At 31.9% G+C, this 20,132-nt stretch overlaps 1 protein-coding gene across 1 annotated transcript in view; it reads left to right on the plus strand.

The window, feature by feature from the left end:
* Positions 1–20,132, plus strand: part of LOC138326688 (glutamate receptor 4-like) — a 136,624-nt gene that overhangs the window by 89,930 nt on the left and 26,562 nt on the right. The window contains exons 3-5 of the mRNA XM_069272690.1: positions 12,584–12,832; positions 17,797–17,993; positions 19,766–19,819. Of these exons, the coding sequence (XP_069128791.1) occupies positions 12,584–12,832; positions 17,797–17,993; positions 19,766–19,819 (500 nt within the window). The remainder of the gene's footprint in view (positions 1–12,583; positions 12,833–17,796; positions 17,994–19,765; positions 19,820–20,132) is intronic.

Consider the following 20,132-nt stretch of genomic DNA (forward strand, 5'->3'; position numbering starts at 1 on the left):
ATTTTATCGTAGAACTGAAATCAGGCATGTGGTGTACAAAAGACATACAGTTATAAAGTAACGTTTTTGTTGTCTTCCGATTTGGAAATCAAGGTCGAGATTGTCTATATAGGTCAGCTATTTTTGGAGGAAGTATCTATCGCAGACAACATAGCCATTTTATGGATTCGTCCAGTTATTTACAATTGTTTCGTTAGCTACTAGCAGACATCACGGTCCGTTCTCTTCAAAAGATCATCAGGGAAGCAAATGGTACAAATCCCATGTGTCTTATAGAAGGAACAAGAAATTCCCCAGTAAATATCATACAAAAGCCATCATTAGAAGCCATTTTGTGCAGACCTAATTTGGTATATATATTTAGCTGGATGATCAATTGGAGTGTATTTATAGACAGAGCCAGAGAACTGACAGGTCATTGGTTAAGCGTCTAAGAAATAGAGATTGTCATTCAATATTATGATAGAGTTTGTTTTAGTGACTACGGCATCAACAACGGGCACAATCCCAGGCACCGAATTCAATTCCATGCTGGATCACAGAAACCGATAAGAGGAATTTCATATCAAATGTTATTTCGAGCTTAGCACAATCTTAACAAATATTAAACTATAAATCTTATATTTATCTTACGGTCATATGTATCATCTAGTTGATAAATGAAATATATCATGACTTCGAGTTTTTGTTTTTAATCTCCGTAACTTTTAGCCTGTCTAGGACTGGTCACGTCTGAATGGTTTCAAAGACATTCAAAAGCTTTTGTATCACATATTTTAAGTTGTGTTTTCGTTTAATCTCCCTGAAGTTTCTAGCTAAGAATGACCACTTTATTGAATGGTAAGACAGACATCTGCAAGTTTTTGGTTCATAGAACGAATTCAGCTTTTATCTCCTTTACCAAGTCTACAATTGGTCACTTTAAATAATGGTTAGAAAAACGCCAACTATTTCTTGTTTCACAGATCGTATTTCACTTTTAAATTCTGTCCGTCTAGGCACTTAACGTTTAAGGTCCTGTTACGATTTTCACAGTTTGGGTGTGGTCTTTTATATGTATTCTATTAAAGTAGCATTCAGTCTGTACTCTAGATTCATGGAGACTTAACCAGTTTATATTATCAATAGATACTTAACAATTATCTGTCTCAGCACCTACCCGTCGGACAGGTTTACAAAGGGATTGATTTTTATATATTTCTATAGTCAAGTATTTTAGGCAAGTCATTATGTAGAATCAAAATTTTACTCGACAACATGCATGCAGAGGTAAATATCATAACTTAAAAATCTTTCCAAGTATCAGTATAATCAAACTTTACTTACATGGGTGGATGCATTAAGCGTAACTCTCAGTAGAATGTACGAGATCTGTACGTCAAGTGGTTTTAAAAAGTGCTATTTTTACAATATTCTCAAATATGAATACGCCCATATAACATTTAAAGATATTAACAATATTCGAATACTTATGTTGAAAAGGTGGTTTTACATATAGAACGTCATTTTTCTTCAATGAATGTTTTAAAATGCGACTCAACATTGTCTTACAAATATGTAATTTGATTTAAACATATCTATTTGAACATTATGTACGAAAGGACTTAAACACAAGTTGTAAATTGTTACATCTCTAGAATCTATCAGCAGTGCTTAGATGTAGTACGTTTAAACACTGTAGGAAATGTGTTGTAAAAAGGTGTATCAGTAAACAAAATAGACTGTAGATTGAGAATCTCCTTATTCAATGATGTAGCTGTTCACGCCGACATGTTGTAACCATACCAAATCATTTTCGTTACGACATTCGCCGAACAGGTATCAAAACCTTCCTCAAATAAATGCCTTTTACTATGAAGCTTTTATAAATAGAACAGTTCCTTATGTTAAAACACATTTTTAAAATGTAACCATAATCAACTAAAGGTTGCGTTTGTTCCCTCTCGGCTGATGTGTCTTAACACTATTATCACTTGACCCAACAATCATACGATATATATGACGATGTCAGTCAGTGAGCTGAAGCTTTATGTGAACTGTTAGTGACGAATAAATTGTCACATTTCTTACAATTGCTTACTGTTGGGGACTCTCTGACAAAGACACGAACAACTAAATCCTACTTAATTTCTTTTTTATCTTAGAGAGAAATACACACATAGGATACATGGGAAAGGAGTCTTTTACTTTCGGTATTGCGTTATGAGAACAGTTCTTACCCGTCATCAAGTGGTGACATGAATAGACAGAGCGAGCGGAGCGCAGCCTGGCGGAGAGCATGAAACTAAGGGATGGGAACCAGTCTATTTGATCTTCTCTATTAGCACGCTACAATTATCTACCTTTGTGGGAAGTATTGATTTTGACGTCATATGTATGTAAGCGTTTCGTCATACTTTAGAGAAAACGATGTGAATTTCTCTCACAACCAATTACATCACATTGGATACTTGCCTGCAAGAGAGGTGCTGTAACTCTGTGATAGGCAAAGACTGAACATGTCCTTTTGAAAAATGTCTCACTGATGCAATTAATCGCTCGAAATGTTAGTATTAGTTTCTCGAAAATAAAACTAACTCTACAATTCTAGTGAATACATACCCAATAATCTATTTTTGTAACTCCAACTCTCTTTGTTAAACTGAAAAGATGGTTTCTCAGGGTAGCTCTAGAAATGTCCCCTGACCAAGAAAGTGCCATTAAACCAATACCTAAGAATTACCTACCCTAAAATGTTTGTCGGACAATCGATTATATTAGGGAGGGATGTAGTGTCACTTAAACTCACAGTGGTGATTTATCATACAATGAATACATAGATAGGTTTATTTCCACAAGTGATAATGGTTACCCGGCGAGCTGGGTATGTGTTATTGCCAATCTACTATAAACATAAGCTGGCGATAAATGCGAACGGGAGATTTCATTTTTGGTAAAAAAGTTATTTATGTTATTCTGAAAAGGAACATAGTGTAGGATGTCACTATGTCATTGTCCTTTCTTAAATATGTATATGACTAATATAATCTTACATGGGTCTGTCAAGTGGACAGGGATATCCCAACCATAGTGAACGATTTTGGTTAATCAACCCGAGGCTTGGTCAAAATCTTTCACGAAGATTAAGATATCCTTTTCCAACTGACTGGCCCATGTATGATTCTTTTCCTCCATAATTTAACGAGATATGGTAGAAATGGTCGTAGCATGTATTGATGACGTCACTGTTTAGCGCGTGTAACTGTATTTTCCTTACCCCGGTAAAAGACCGAGTTATCTTTTCCCTAGTAATCGGGGATAACCCGCGATAAGTATGGGAGAAGTATGAAGCATTGAAAGCGGACGTATAGATATTTGTTTGGAGTCCCAATAAACTATGGTAGAAGTAGGGTGTCTATACATAGTGTTAAATACGGTCACTCAGTTGACAGAGCATGTTTCGTACCTTAGTTTTTCACACCAGAGACCCTGGTTCGGGCATTCGACTGGAATGTGAATTTTCCATTTTTCGTCAAAAAATGTGTATTGTTAACTTTTAATGAGTTTCACGAAAAGACTTTAAATTGGAAATTTGGAGCTATTGTTGTCAATTATAATTTTAAGCAACTATAAAATAAAAAATATAAGGTAAAATCATGTCTGTTTTGTTTCCTTTACTGTTCACTTATAACAATATTTCGACAATCGCTTGCAGTATATCTGTTAAGAAACATGACATAAAGTTTTAATGATATATCCTCGGATTGACTCCTAAAATAAGGTGATGAAGTAGTGTCGTTTTATTGTTCTATTCAATACTTTTGGAAAACGGTGATATGAAACATTACTTTCGTTCGTTTTCAATCGACATTAAACCACAAAGATCCGTTTTACAATTCTTACTTTCATTTACTAATGTAGCCGAAGTTAATTTGATAGCTTTCAGCATTTAATAGTCCCATCGCGTAGCTGTTTAATTCAGATCAATTTCACCAATCCTCTTTAACGTTTTACGGTTTAAATACCATTTTAAAGTTCAAATGTGCGATAATAGTTCAAATACAATTCAATTCTAGTGTTCGTTAAGAAATGTTTCAGACAGTGAGCCTGTCTTAGTGACCACCTCTATATAACGACCAACAACTTAATAAGACCGCGTATCAAGGGCCGGAAACAACCAATTGCAACATACAGTGGAACCTGGTTATATTGAAGTCTTCTGTAATGGAAAATCCCTTTAAATTATCCAGATTTTAATATAACCAAGGAGAAAGACAATGATTATGTGTGAACAGGGATTGCATTTCATTTCTTTTTAAGCGGTACTTCAATAAAACCGATTTCAAATTAAATTGGCCCAACCTGTGAATAAAAAAAACCATACGGATACAAAGACCATGTCCAGCGAGTGGTATATAGTTAAAACTCCGGATAGGAGCATTGCTTTATCTTATGCTGTTTATAATTTCAATCATCAAATTTTATTTCATAAAAAATATGAAAAGGGATTAAACAACAGACTATGCCTATACAGATTCTCCCCCAGATAACACAATGCATTTAATATTGTATACATTTGATTTACAAAATATACTCATGAAATATATATAGTATCTAAACAACTTATTTATGATAATTTAGATAATCAAAGTTTGTAAATTATATGATGTATCATTTGATATACGCGTTTTTTAGTTGAATATTGTGAATGTGTAAGGTACTCGTTCCGCTCATGGGATACAGATCAAAAACATCCATTCGCAAATAGAGATCACAGATCATCCATCCATGAGTTTCAGGAGTCAAACATATATGTACAAGATTCAGTGTACTATAGATTTGTGTTTATATGCCAAATAACTCAATTTAGTTATGTATTTTTTTCAGAAGTTAATCGATAAACAATTAATACAAATTATACATTAAAATAGAAGCAGTACATTGTACATATGATTAAACAAATTCAAAGTAGTGCACATCTAAAAGGTTGGGTATTGTGCGTGGGGTTGGTTTTTGGGATTGCCGTTTTACATCTAATATACAAAAACAACATTAATAAAATATTCACAATTATGATATAAACCTTGCTTTGCTCCGCTACCTATTTAAATAGATAGAGCTTGTAAAAAACACCATTTCAGTAATAGTTTCACAGATAAACAAAACTGCAGACATAAAACATAAAGTCTTAATATGTGCTTATGACTTTTTGTACAAAATTTTAACTTTTTATAAAATAAATATTTTGTTAACTTCCTCTGTTTTGGAAGGGTTGATTTTAGTTATCAATAATATTGCGCTGTTTTGGCATTCGTTGTGGTATCATGATCATAAAAGTTAACCATGTATAATACAATCTTAATATATCTCACAAATGTGAAATACTTTATGTTTAAACAATGACATTAATGTTTCCTAGAGCAAACATTTAATTTATCATCATCAATTTTGTATTTTTATCTAATCCCAACAGACATGCCAAGGTTTTTGATATTACAAATATTTCTCAAGTCCAACATTTGTTTGGTTTGCTCTAAGCTAAAACACGTATATACTGCCAATTATAGAATTGTTCAAACTCGTACAGGTGAAAAAGCAGAAGTTTACTACACCGTAAAAACCATGAAAATCAATATCAACAGCGATCGACTACTTTGCATGTGAATATTTTGTAAATAAAAAAAATTGATTCATTGACTGTTTGAATAAAGTAACTACATTGTATCAACTCACATCAGAAACCGTCATGGAATCCATATAGCATGTACTATATACAAAATTAATGACGTTGTTTCTTTTGAGGAAAAATCTTTTCGCGATATAGATATTTTTTTTAATTCGCGCATTCATTAAAATCTAACAGTAGTAGCAATTATTTCTTGTTATTCTCTCTTGTTTGTTCCCGAGTACTTAAACTCGTTAAAATAAACTTGATTGATAATATCACGAAAATAAATCCCCACGAATAACATAAGTATGCAGTATTGTTACTCCAACGATGTGTACCTTAACCGAAGTCGATAAATTGAGCTTTGGGGAAGACAACACAATAAATGACATAAGAAATTACTTTTTTCTCAGTTCCATTACAAATAGACTTTCCCACCTTTATGGCACGTCTCTGACGGTCGAACATTAACATGTGCTGAAAGACCCTACTGTATTTTTAAAAGTAGACTAAATTTGGATTCTTTTTTTTATCTATTTCGCTTGAAAAGCATAATGTGTCCCTTAGTAAATGTTGCATTTAAGACATTGTGGGCCATAGAGAATGCTTACTCTTTCTGTCTCTTAATAGAAACCTACTACAGACATACAAATTGTAAGCTTGCCTCGTACTCATAGCTGATGAAGTCATCTGGGAGGAGAATTTTGGTCTCTTCTGATTTAAATGTTTATATTTGAAGCTGTAACCATGCCAACAGGCAATTTTTGGTATTTGAACTACACCCAGAACATGGTTTACAGTCTTACAAAATAAACTTGATTTAAGTACACATATTAGGCAAGGTTCAATCAGCATGGACAGTGTAGCAATAGGTTTTATAAAGATGCTTATCGCTTGTTTTTCTATATAAAGAAGCAGGCTAGGATCATCCGTAGATTTCTATGAAACTAGTTAAAGATTCTCCACCGATGACAAATGGTATTTTTTCACTAACACGAACCGGAGCAGACGATTCAGTATGTTTCTCCAGTTACAAAAGTTACTTACGTTACACCATTACCATTGTTGAAAAGTTTGAGCTTCTAATTTTACTTAATGTTAAAAATATGAAAAATAATTAATTGTATCCCGAAAAAATTCCGTGGCACTATATCCTATATGGAATGAAGTACTGATTGCGCATGCACCAAAGGCGAAATAAACTATTTTATATTATCTTTTGTTTTAATTAGGCATATATATACACGATTAAACACCAATTATTGTTCAAAAGATGAATATCATTTATGCTCTGTCGGCGGTGGAGCATCTTTAAACACAATTTTTTATGCAGAGCAAAACGTTTGCCCTCGAGAATAGTGTCTTCATTGTAATGTTCATTCCATTCCCTCAAGCATTATACTTACTGTTAAGTTTTTGTTTTACTGAAGTTATTCTCTAGCATAATAAGAAACAGAATTTATCTATTTTTAAAATTGCCGAAACAACACGTAAACAAATTATGTATTGGTATGCATAGCGTTATGTTATGCTAATGATTGTTTTAAGCAATGACGTTATTCAAAAATATGCTTATGACGTGAAGTAATTCATTTAAGTTTTCAAAAAAACTGTTATAACTTTTGTAACTGAAGAAAAATACGTATCCGTCTGCTCCTGTTTTTCATAGAGAAAAGAATTCGTCAGCAGTGGAGCATCTTTAAAGTAACGTTTTAAAGGTTAATCCTAACCATGATCAACCAGATCTTGGTCTATACAGCTGTCTATACATGATTTCAACAAGAAAAACTGCCTATATCATAACTTGTCAAAGTCCGGACGCTTTAAAAAAAAAAAATCTTTTCTGCAATAGAGAAAGGTTACGTGTCCTTTTACACAGACAAAAACACATAGAACAGTGGTTATTTTTTATGACATTTCAGTTTGAATGCCTGGTCTGGGGAACCGGTTATTCAAGTGTCAAAACGATACTTTGTCTGGATGGGATTTCGAAGAGTAGCATGCCTAACGGCAAACCTGTCAGTATTGTAAAATTTAAGGCTGCCCCTTGTCGATCCGCTAAAGAAAGTGTCTATACATTCTTTCTTTGTTTTTTTAGAATTCTTTTGAATTCTTTTGAGATATCTTTTATCAGTTTATTTCCTTCTCTTTTTTAAGGTTTGTTTTTGCGATTTTTTTTAATTCTTCGTTTATGATGTCAAAAATATTAAAATGTGGTAATTTATCATAACAAGGAAGTGTTATGTAATATGTATTGGTAAGGTTTTTCGACGTATAAAGATATACGTTATTGTTATTTTAAAGGGATTTTATATTCAAATAATAAAATCACAAATTTATAGCATCAATATATCAATGATTCAATCGCATGATACCATGTTCTTTAAGAGAGATACATAAAGAAGTTATCGTTTTTCAGTCTAACAACACTTTTAAACTCACTGGATGTACGTTTTGTGGCGTTTTATAGAATAGCATTTGTCGTACAAGAAATGAGGCATAAAGTATCTAGCTAACACGTTTTATCGTCCCATGATAGGTAATAGGCAGGACTAAGTCCATACACCCCCCTTATCCAGGACGTTCAAGCTTTTAATCCAATAGAAGATGGCTCGATTGCAGACCTTGTGACTGAGTTTTCACGAAATAAAATTAAATCAAGTGTTTTTACCACGCCCTCGCCAGACGTTCGCAAATGCTCTTAAGTGGGCTCTAAAAGTATGTAAAGCTTCCATGGAACATAATAAAACCTGAAGGAATCGGGAGAGAGAAAAAGTGAACATTATCTGTATCACAAGCAGGTAAAATAAAAAGTGAACATTATCTGTATTATAAGCAGATAAAATAAAAAAGTGAACATTATCTGTATCATAAGCAGATAAAATAAAAAAGTGAACATTATCTGTATCACAAGCAGATAAAATAAAAAAAGTGAACATTATCTGCATCACAAGCAGATAAAATAAAAAAAGTGAACATTATCTGTATTATAAGCAGATAAAATAAAAAAGTGAACATTATCTGTATCACAAGCAGATAAAATAAAAAAAGTGAACATTATCTGTATCATAAGCAGATAAAATAAAAAAGTGAACATTATCTGTATCACAAGCAGATAAAATAAAAAGTGAGCATTATCTGTATCATAAGCAGGTAAAATAAAAAAGTGAACATTATCTGTATCATAAGCAGGTAAAATAAAAAAGTGAACATTATCTGTATCACAAGCAGATAAAATAAAAAAGTTAACATTATCTGTATCATAAGCAGATAAAATAAAAAAGTGAACATTATCTGTATCATAAGCAGATAAAATAAAAAAGTGAACATTATCTGTATCACAAGCAGATAAAATAAAAAGTGAACATTATCTGTATCATAAGCAGATAAAATAAAAAAGTGAACATTATCTGTATCATAAGCAGATACAATAAAAAAAGTTAACATTATCTGTATCATAAGCAGATAAGGTAAAATAAAATAACATTATCTGTATCATAAGCAGATAAGATAAAAAAAGTGAACATTATCTGTATCATAAGCAGATAAAATAAAAAAGTGAACATTATCTGTATTATAAGCAGATAAGATAAAAAAGTTAACATTATCTGTATCATAAGCAGATAAAATAAAAAAAGTTAACATTATCTGTATCATAAGCAGATAAAATAAAAAGTGAACATTATCTGTATTATAGGCAGATAAAATAAAAAAGTGAACATTATCTGTATTATAAGCAGATAAGATAAAAAAAGAAAACATTATCTGTATTATAAGCAGATAAGATAAAAAAAAGTGAACATTATCTGTATTATAAAGAGGAAGAACAGACAAGTGAACGTTATATGTATTATAAACAGGTAAGATAGAAAAGTGAACATTATCAGTTTTATAAACATGTAAGATAGAAAAGTGAACATTATCTGTATTTAAACAGGTAAGATAGAAAAGTGAACATAATCAGTATTTAAACATGTAAGATAGAAAAATGAACATTATCTGTATTATAAACAGGTAAGATAGAAAAGTGAACATCATCTGTATTTAAACAGGTAAGATAGAGCAAGTGGACATTATCTGTATTATAAAAAATAAGTGTCAAAACGATACTTTGTCTGGATGGGATTTCGAAGAGTAGCATGCCTAACGGCAAACCTGTCAGTATTGTAAAATTTAAGGCTGCCCCTTGTCGATCCGCTAAAGAAAGTGTCTATACATTCTTTCTTTGTTTTTTTAGAATTCTTTTGAATTCTTTTGAGATATCTTTTATCAGTTTATTTCTTTCTCTTTTTTAAGGTTTGTTTTTGCGATTTTTTTTAATTCTTCGTTTATGATGTCAAAAATATTAAAATGTGGTAATTTATCATAACAAGGAAGTGTTATGTAATATGTATTGGTAAGGTTTTTCGACGTATAAAGATATACGTTATTGTTATTTTAAAGGGATTTTATATTCAAATAATAAAATCACAAATTTATAGCATCAATATATCAATGATTCAATCGCATGATACCATGTTCTTTAAGAGAGATACATAAAGAAGTTATCGTTTTTCAGTCTAACAACACTTTTAAACTCACTGGATGTACGTTTTGTGGCGTTTTATAGAATAGCATTTGTCGTACAAGAAATGAGGCATAAAGTATCTAGCTAACACGTTTTATCGTCCCATGATAGGTAATAGGCAGGACTAAGTCCATACACCCCCCTTATCCAGGACGTTCAAGCTTTTAATCCAATAGAAGATGGCTCGATTGCAGACCTTGTGACTGAGTTTTCACGAAATAAAATTAAATCAAGTGTTTTTACCACGCCCTCGCCAGACGTTCGCAAATGCTCTTAAGTGGGCTCTAAAAGTATGTAAAGCTTCCATGGAACATAATAAAACCTGAAGGAATCGGGAGAGAGAAAAAGTGAACATTATCTGTATCACAAGCAGGTAAAATAAAAAGTGAACATTATCTGTATTATAAGCAGATAAAATAAAAAAGTGAACATTATCTGTATCATAAGCAGATAAAATAAAAAAGTGAACATTATCTGTATCACAAGCAGATAAAATAAAAAAAAGTGAACATTATCTGCATCACAAGCAGATAAAATAAAAAAAGTGAACATTATCTGTATTATAAGCAGATAAAATAAAAAAGTGAACATTATCTGTATCACAAGCAGATAAAATAAAAAAAAGTGAACATTATCTGCATCACAAGCAGATAAAATAAAAAAAGTGAACATTATCTGTATCACAAGCAGATAAAATAAAAAAGTGAGAATTATCTGTAACATAAGCAGGTAAAATAAAAAAGTGAACATTATCTGTATCATAAGCAGGTAAAATAAAAAAGTGAACATTATCTGTATCACAAGCAGATAAAACAAAAAAGTTAACATTATCTGTATCATAAGCAGATAAAATAAAAAAGTGAACATTATCTGTATCATAAGCAGATAAAATAAAAAAGTGAACATTATCTGTATCATAAGCAGATAAAATAAAAAGTGAACATTATCTGTATCATAAGCAGATAAAATAAAAAAGTGAACATTATCTGTATCATAAGCAGATACAATAAAAAAAGTTAACATTATCTGTATCATAAGCAGATAAGGTAAAATAAAATAACATTATCTGTATCATAAGCAGATAAGATAAAAAAAAAAGAAAACATTATCTGTATCATAAGCAGATAAAATAAAAAAGTGAACATTATCTGTATTATAAGCAGATAAGATAAAAAAAGTTAACATTATCTGTATCATAAGCAGATAAAATAAAAAAAAGTTAACATTATCTGTATCATAAGCAGATAAAATAAAAAGTGAACATTATCTGTACTATAGGCAGATAAAAGAAAAAAGTGAACATTATCTGTATTATAAGCAGATAAGATAAAAAAAGAAAACATTATCTGTATTATAAGCAGATAAGATAAAAAAAGTGAACATTATCTGTATTATAAAGAGGAAGAACAGACAAGTGAACGTTATATGTATTATAAACAGGTAAGATAGAAAAGTGAACATTATCAGTTTTATAAACATGTAAGATAGAAAAGTGAACATTATCTGTATTTAAACAGGTAAGATAGAAAAGTGAACATAATCAGTATTTAAACATGTAAGATAGAAAAATGAACATTATCTGTATTATAAACAGGTAAGATAGAAAAGTGAACATCATCTGTATTTAAACAGGTAAGATAGAGCAAGTGGACATTATTTGTATTATAAAAAATAAGATAAAAAAGTGAACTTGATCTGTATTATAAACAGGTAAGATAAAGAAAGTCACGTTGTCTGTATTATAAACAAATAACAGAGCAAAGTAAACATCAACTCTATTATAAAATCTTTCAATGACATGTTCTTGTAAATATTAATGGGTTTTTTCATAATATAGGACATGTTTTACATTAGAAAACATTTTCCTTTGAAAATCACAATCGGTTGATACCTTGATATACGATAAACATTTGATGGAATTGATTGACTGAATGACATACATTGTACGTGATAAGGGTTCGACATTTAATGCACAGAGAAAGGATAATGCGATGCCAACCTAGTCCATGTTCTTTGCGGGTAGTTATCCATTCGGAATCGCCGAACACTAAATTACCGCTTTTCAAATGCATCCGGCAATCGATTTAATCCCACCGGAACCGCTCTTCTGTATTTGCATATTACAGAAGTATCTGCTCTTGTGGTAAAGTATAGATTGTGACGTCAAGTAGTAACGAGCGTAACATTATTGTTTTATAGAAAATGACGTGAGTTTTGCTTACAAAATAATGACGTCACAAGGGAAACCTACCCGCCAGGGAGGTAATCCTGAAATATGCAAAGAGGGAATATATAAATTGAACTTTTCAGCAATAATTAGGCGAAATTAAGTTGATAGTGTAAATTGAATTTTATTTCTTCTTTTGCAGTTTGTGAGCATCTGAAGAAGATGGTATTTGCCTTAGTTTGCATGAGTAATATACATTCGTATGACGTCATACAAGCGTACAGCCAAGCCTTAGAAGTGCCTGTAATCGTGCCTTCCTCGCCGAAATCGTATCACAAAGATAAATTTACCTATGAAATCAAGATGAATCCTTCCATCGTGCCAGCAATGGCCGAGTACATTCGTAACGGAGGGTGGACAAAAGTTTTCTACCTCTTCAATTCGGATGATGGTTAGTATGTGTAATGGTCTCTTTATGGTTTTGCTTTAGCAATGCCGATCATAGCGTATACGTATGTACAGTGTTAGCTGATATACTGTAAACCATTTTTCTTTCGCCGTGCGATTTACTTTCGCGAATTTCACGATCATAGTAAATTCGCGAAAGTTTATTTCCGCGAATGCATCTAAACCTCGTTTATATTGATACATATCTACATTTTAATTCCATTAAGTCGGAAGTTATTCTTCTCGAAATTTGAAAATTGGTCTGGAAATCGCGAAATTTACTATCCGCGAATGCAAGCTGGTTTACAGTAGTTTAGATAGTATCACACATACCAGCAGTTGTATTGAAAGTATTGAAAATGAGAGGTATTTTAGTATGTTTTCGGTACAGTAGAAATACATTAGTATGGTACATATTTGCTATTTTACACTCACCAGATATCAAATGAAAATGGCAACCGACGTTTTACGTTCAATATATAGTTTACGTTGTTTTACACGTTTTTGATTGGCTAAAAAAAAGACAACCACCAATTTGGATGATATCCGATGAGAATTGAGAATCTTTCATGATCCAGTACAGTACTATATGGTTTTGCTTCCATTTTCAATTATTGTACGAACATATATTTCCAAAAATTTACATAAAAAAAATGTTTGTTAAAAAATAATTTTTACTTCTCAGTAGAGGCGATCCCAAAGTTCGAGTTTTATCAAGTTTCTCATTTGCTAGCTCAAGTGAAAGAAAAATCGAAAACAAAACAACCATCACACTTTTTTTAACCTTGTATAAAATGAGCCGTTTCAAGTTCTCTTAAGTCAAGGCACTATGGATTTTTAAGAATCGTCTTAAAGGAAGCGCGAAGGTTAAGAACTGTTAACTTGTTATGTTTGTGGATGGTTTCCTTATGTTATAACTAATACGATAGGAATACAAACTGCAGTATGTGATTAGATTACCGTAATTTCCGAGGTATTGTTGTGTATTGTTTAGTTCATTTATTCTAGATATTTTAGTAGAACTTATCATGGGGCAATATGTTATTTCACGAACCAATGATACTTTTTATTACAATATTATATCACAATTTTAATGTCATTCTCTTTGAAGTTTTTAGATACTAAAATAACGTGGATAAAGTACAAATACTCACCTTCTGGTTATTTTGAAGTCATAATTTCCGGATCGAGGGACTTCGCCCACGACGTTTTGGTTTTTTAAAGTCGTCGTATCATATGAAACTGCAAATAAGCCATTTTTATTTTTATTCGATTTCCATATTAAAGTTAAGGTCGGAAACCCAGCAAATTTGTTGTACATAAATACATCGGAAAATACGGTAATACTTCAATTAGTAAAATAGTGGTAATTCCAAATCCTAATATAGACTCAAGCATGTGCTAATCGATCCATGTTTTCCTCTAACATTGCCTCCGATGTACACAGGCTATAGTATGTATATTTTTGTTAGATATATTTTTATATAAATCCTTCTCTTAAGCTGTCAGTCTCTGGCATGTATTTCCTACACACACAAAACACCCATTGCCCCCACAATTCTCACATATTTGTTGTCTGGAAGTTTTAACTTGACAACCTACCGTGTCTAAGCGTTACAGTCTAGAATATGATCTTATGTACTATTGAATGAAACGTCTCGACAATTTCTGCCTGAAAGAGACAGCCGTTGCACCCACAATTTCAATGTGAGGAGGATAATGACATCAATGGGCGAAATAGTTTCCACTCGGGACGTCAATTGTAAAATCTTATACATTTCTAAGACTGCATTCCCACATTCCCCTTCACCCACCTTATCTATAATTGCATGTCGTTTATGTAGCATCGTGCCATGTCCCCTGCACGAACAGTTTAACTTTTTATAATCTTTTTTTTAATGTTTCATGTCATGCACGTATTTTGAAATTTAATCAAAAAACAACAGCACTGTTTGAAAACAAAACTCTTATGTTGGTAAATGACTTAAAAAATAGAAATAAAATGACGTGATGAAAAAAGCTATTTATATTAACACAACTACTAAATAAAAACTTCTGAGGTTATCTGAACATGCTATGAATATTAAACGGATCCAACTGTTTTGTTAATATGATATCACTGAACGGTTGAACTGTAACTATACACAGCGTCGAAAGTTAAGCATCAGTAAATTTTTGCTTTATGTTTTTTTCTACTTCGCTTAAAGGCCATCGTGTGAAGGTTTATCTGGTAGGTGTAACATATGTGCGTGTCCCCAGTGAACCTTTGTTCCAGTTTACGCTCGAGCGTTACCTGGTATAGAGCATGAGGAGACGTGTCGCGGAAACGTTGAACATGATCGGTGGACACACCAGATATTGAAGGACACTGGGTGAAAATAAACTAGTGGTATCATTCAACATATTTGACCCACTTTTGGATGTATAGAACTTCCCGTTTGCGTGTGGCGGCATTACTTTTCCAGTTTCCATGTTTTGCAGTTTTGTCTCACTTTTTTTGTATTAACGGAAGAATATGCTAAATTAACATTATGCTAATTAAAGATGCTCCACCGCTGAAAAATGGTATTTTTTCACTATCAAAAATAGGAGGAGACAATTTAGTATTTTTCTTCAGTTACAAAAGTTACTTTCTTTACACCATTACCACCGTTAAAAAGTTTGAGCATCTAATTTTGATTCAAGTTAAAAATATGAAAAATAATTAATTGCATCCCGAAAAAATTCCGTAGCACTATATCATATATGGAATGAAGTACTGATTGCGCATGCACCAAAGGCGAAATAAACTATTTTATATTATCTTTTGTTTTAATTAGGCATATTTATACACGATTAAACACCAATTATTGTTCAAATGAAGAATATCATTTATGCTCTGTCGGCGGTGGAGCATCTTTAAATTTAATGAAATTTACATTATCTTTTATCTATTGATTCATATTAAAAGACAAATATTACGGAAACCATGTCGTTTTCGTTTCCTTCATCTTTTACTTTTGCCTAAACATGAAAAATAAGGTGGTGCTTATTTATCGACGCGGTGTATATATCTGCTGCCAACAGTCGAATGGTTGAATTTTTATTTTCTTTATTTCAAACGTCATTCCCTTCTTTATGAAAATACATCTTGAAAAGTAAGAAACAGTTTACCTGAAAAGAGTAGCGGTCGTTATATTTGGTCATATTGCCTTGTAAACTTAAAACTAATGTTTGGCGAACATTGTCGGTTTGACATCTGATCTACGGACCTTAAGTGATAAGCAAATGTTTCATTAGGTCACCGTGATCTATGTTTTCTGAACTGGAATGCACTAGCATACTTATATTTCCTAGCAGAACCTGCGATAGAAATACGACCTTAATATTTCATTATGCAAGTATGCATTGTTGACTCAGAGAGTGGTTGTATATTAAGGCTGACAAAATATAACTGAATCGCTCTACAGTGAACCCTCGGTAATCCGGACATTTATGTCCCCAGTCCAAAACGTGAATCACGCAATTTGTTTACTTGGTTAGTAATCAAATCAGTTTAACAACATTTCCGTCCGGAGTGTGAAGTTTCCGGATTATCGGCGTCCGGATTATCAAGGGTTCATTGTAATATAATTATCTATATTTTCATAATAGCAATAAGTTTATATGAATATATGATTAGTGATATAACAGTTTTGCCGAATAACCGGTTACTTTTTTCGCTGGTTATATTTTCCCAAATTTTTACGTAAAACAAGAACATTTTAATTTTCGTGAATCGCAATTTCGCGATCTAAATAAACAGCATATATGACTTACTCATTACTTTCCATTTCGTACAATATTCAAAGAAATGGCGAAATATCTTCTTAATTCGCAATTTAGCTGTTGGATTTTAATTCGTGTTTGCATTCTGTAAAATTAAATCAGTCTATAGTAGTTGATACTTACCGCTTTCTTGTTTTTTTTATAAGACTAGTACAGATATCAAAGATCGAATAATACGAAACGATTATAAAGCATTAGATATCCTGGATGTCATTTGAGCTTCGCAGACTAAATACTTGGTCGCAGACACAGACAGGTTGATTTGCCTTTTTCTCGTCCTTTTTTTCTCAGGTCAAATCAAACTGCTGACGATAGTGTATAAGACAAGCAATTTTTAAGAAAAACATCTCTTGAAAATTATAGAAACAGCTGATTCTGACATGAGGGTTATCTCCGCCGGGGCCTATCAATGATCAACTCTGTAGAGTAAATGCTTACAAATAACAATGCTTACATTGTAATAGGACAGGAGAACAATGGCAATAATATTTTGTGAGACGCAAGTGTGAAATTGAGATTAAGTGAAATAAAGAAAGAGATAAATCTGTCTTCTTTTGAGTTAGAATTTCATATTTCTTTATTTTTCGAATCCCTTGAAATTCTCTTGGAAATGAAATCTAAACATTGCTCGATATGCAATTGATTTACATTATTTTTGTAACAGGTAGCGACACTTAAAGGTATACATTTGACTTTTATCTCAAAACGCATTTTTATTAATATAATTTTTGTATTTCAAACACAAATTGACTGATCACCAAGCAATGAACTTATTTTTTCTTCATACATGTATTGTGAAGTGCATACATTTTCGAAACAAAGTTATATTTACATTAATTTTCGAGATGTTAGCATTGTATTATTGTTTTAATACTAAGACTAAGGTGATCGTCAATACTTGTAGGGGGTTTATTTTAATGGAAAAATATATCAGACAATGTGAAATATTTAAAATTGATATTTTCATTCAAAATGAAACCACCTTAGCATTTTTACCTTTATTTACCAATAAGCTCATAAGGCTCCATTGTAATCTGATTTTCGGAATATAAGTGACTTATTCAATAATAAAAAAAAATTTAAATGAAAAACTAGAAATGTTTTAAGAATGTTAATATTGAGAGAGAGAATTATTAAATTGTTATTTTCGTTTTATTACAGATATGTGGCGACTGCAACATTTATATAGATTGTTTAGTAAATATAAGGAAAATATAACCATAATGGCCAGACAGATAGAGGACCCTCATACTGCTCACGACATTCTACACAAAATAGACAAACTAGGTGTTCCATGCGCGGAAAAGATTTTTGTCTTGGATTTTGATAGGAAAAGACTACCTGTGTTTCTTAAAAAGGTAATTATATCTTTCATTTATTAGATTGTTTTTAACCTTTTATTTACTGTAACCTAACTTATTTCAGTTTTTTCCTCTCGAATTTCTCGAATGTTGCCAGTTCGCCAAATTTTAACTTACCTACGCATATGAAAGGTAAATCCGTGAAGACAATTTGTCGCGAAGTTTGTTGAAATTGAAATCTCAAATTCTTGCCTGGTAAAATAGGATTTTGTAAAGTAAAGATGTATGATTGTTGGTCGGTAATAAAATTGTGTGTATTTGTTTTAAGTTCTAGGTTTAGGATGTAAATGAGTAGGGAACTTCACGTTTTATGCCTCATTTATTTTACCAATCATGAACTTGACATAGGTTCTCAAAGCACTTGAAATAATGAAACAATGAAATAAAGCCACTTGAGATTTGATTGTGACCCATGCAAAATGAAGCTATGGCGGTGCTGACAAACTTAGGACAAACGTGATATAAGGGAAGATAGGAAAGCGGATGCACAAGTGAAAATGAAATCATTGCCCTTACCGTCTCATCGGCATGGGAAAATAAATATGAAATAATAACGTTTAGCTTAAATTCTGTGTCCTGATTGGTGCAAATGATAACCTTGTTTAAAAATTTATTATTGAATATCATTTTTAAGCTATAATACATAATTTTGTCAACCCTTCCATTATCCCCATTAAGCGGTGATGGTATGATGTTACACTGCGATAAATTTTAACCTACTGTTTCTAAAATTTTATGACCGAATGATTTCTAAAATGACGGAATCAGATGCAAGTGAATTGAGATATGAACCATTAGCGTATATATCATTATAAACCCATTAAGAAAGGACCACAAGTATACTCTAACATGTCATCGGAAATGTAGCGCACGTGACGTGTCACAGCGGTACATGTGATCTGTTTCCATGACATCGCCCTCCTGTGAATTAGTTATATTATAACCATAAATTGAACACTTCTGATAATGGATGGTAAATCGGATATTCAATACTGTTTTCACATTAAGATATCACAGGACGATTCACTTTCACAATAATGATCCGTCGTAAGTTTAATCATGAAAGTGCTAAAGATATATTACGCTTTCGGTGCATACCACCATAAATGATATTTCATCGATGCCATACGATATTATACGTTACTATATTTCGTATATTAACCTGTATACACGTTTTACGTATTTTTTTATAATTAACTAAACAAAAACAATTACCTGACTTTCTTTCTTTTAGCGATTGTTTGAGCATTAATTTTCCGCAAGTATCGTAAAGTTTATCTTTTATATCATCATAGTGTTTTGTAAATTCTCATACAAAACGGTTTACTTGAAGCTAAAAGGGAACCAATATTACCCGCCATGTAATGCCGCTTTCTATGAGTTACCATCACATACAGTATACCGTTATACACTCAAATTACTTATTTCATTTGTTGTTGCACAAAGAAACTTCATTTTTTGCTATGACAAAGAACTAGTCCGGTGAGGATATAACAACAATGATATAATTGTAGGTACCCCTGGGATGTCGGGATACGGGTAGATATACGTTAAACGCCCTTTTACATGTAACTGATACGCCCTTTTATTTCGTATTCGCATTATAGCGCCATTGCACAGAGGATCAAAACACTAAATCAATGTATATTATATAAATAATAGTTTTTTTGTACTTTTCTTAGACCACGAGCCGGGGAAGATATACATTGTATATGTGTCGTGTCTATCATTTCATCCTTTTAAATATTATTCATTTTATTTCATTACAGTTAACAGAAGTTGGTATGAATAGGGACGGTTATAACTATATAATTACTGGCTTGGTACGTATGTGTTTACTTCTTTATCATCAAACAATTCTATTTCTGTAATACTAGGATATGGTACTTGATATGATGCTCACTAGTTACTCTTGATATAAATTAATCAAGTTGTATTAGATATTAAAATGTATGCGGGATTTGAACCTTGTAAATATAAAATCAACTTAATAAGAATTTTTTTCTGGATCATGTGAAAACATTTGCAATTTGAATCCATACATTTTATTACAGTGTACACTAAGACGGAACTTACTTTGGAGATGAATTGTTCTTTGATTCTACTATATCAATAATGAGTTGTTAATTAAATCGA

The sequence above is a fragment of the Argopecten irradians genome, chromosome 7, assembly GCF_041381155.1.
Source record: "Argopecten irradians isolate NY chromosome 7, Ai_NY, whole genome shotgun sequence".
In the NCBI taxonomy this organism is placed as follows: domain Eukaryota; kingdom Metazoa; phylum Mollusca; class Bivalvia; order Pectinida; family Pectinidae; genus Argopecten; species Argopecten irradians.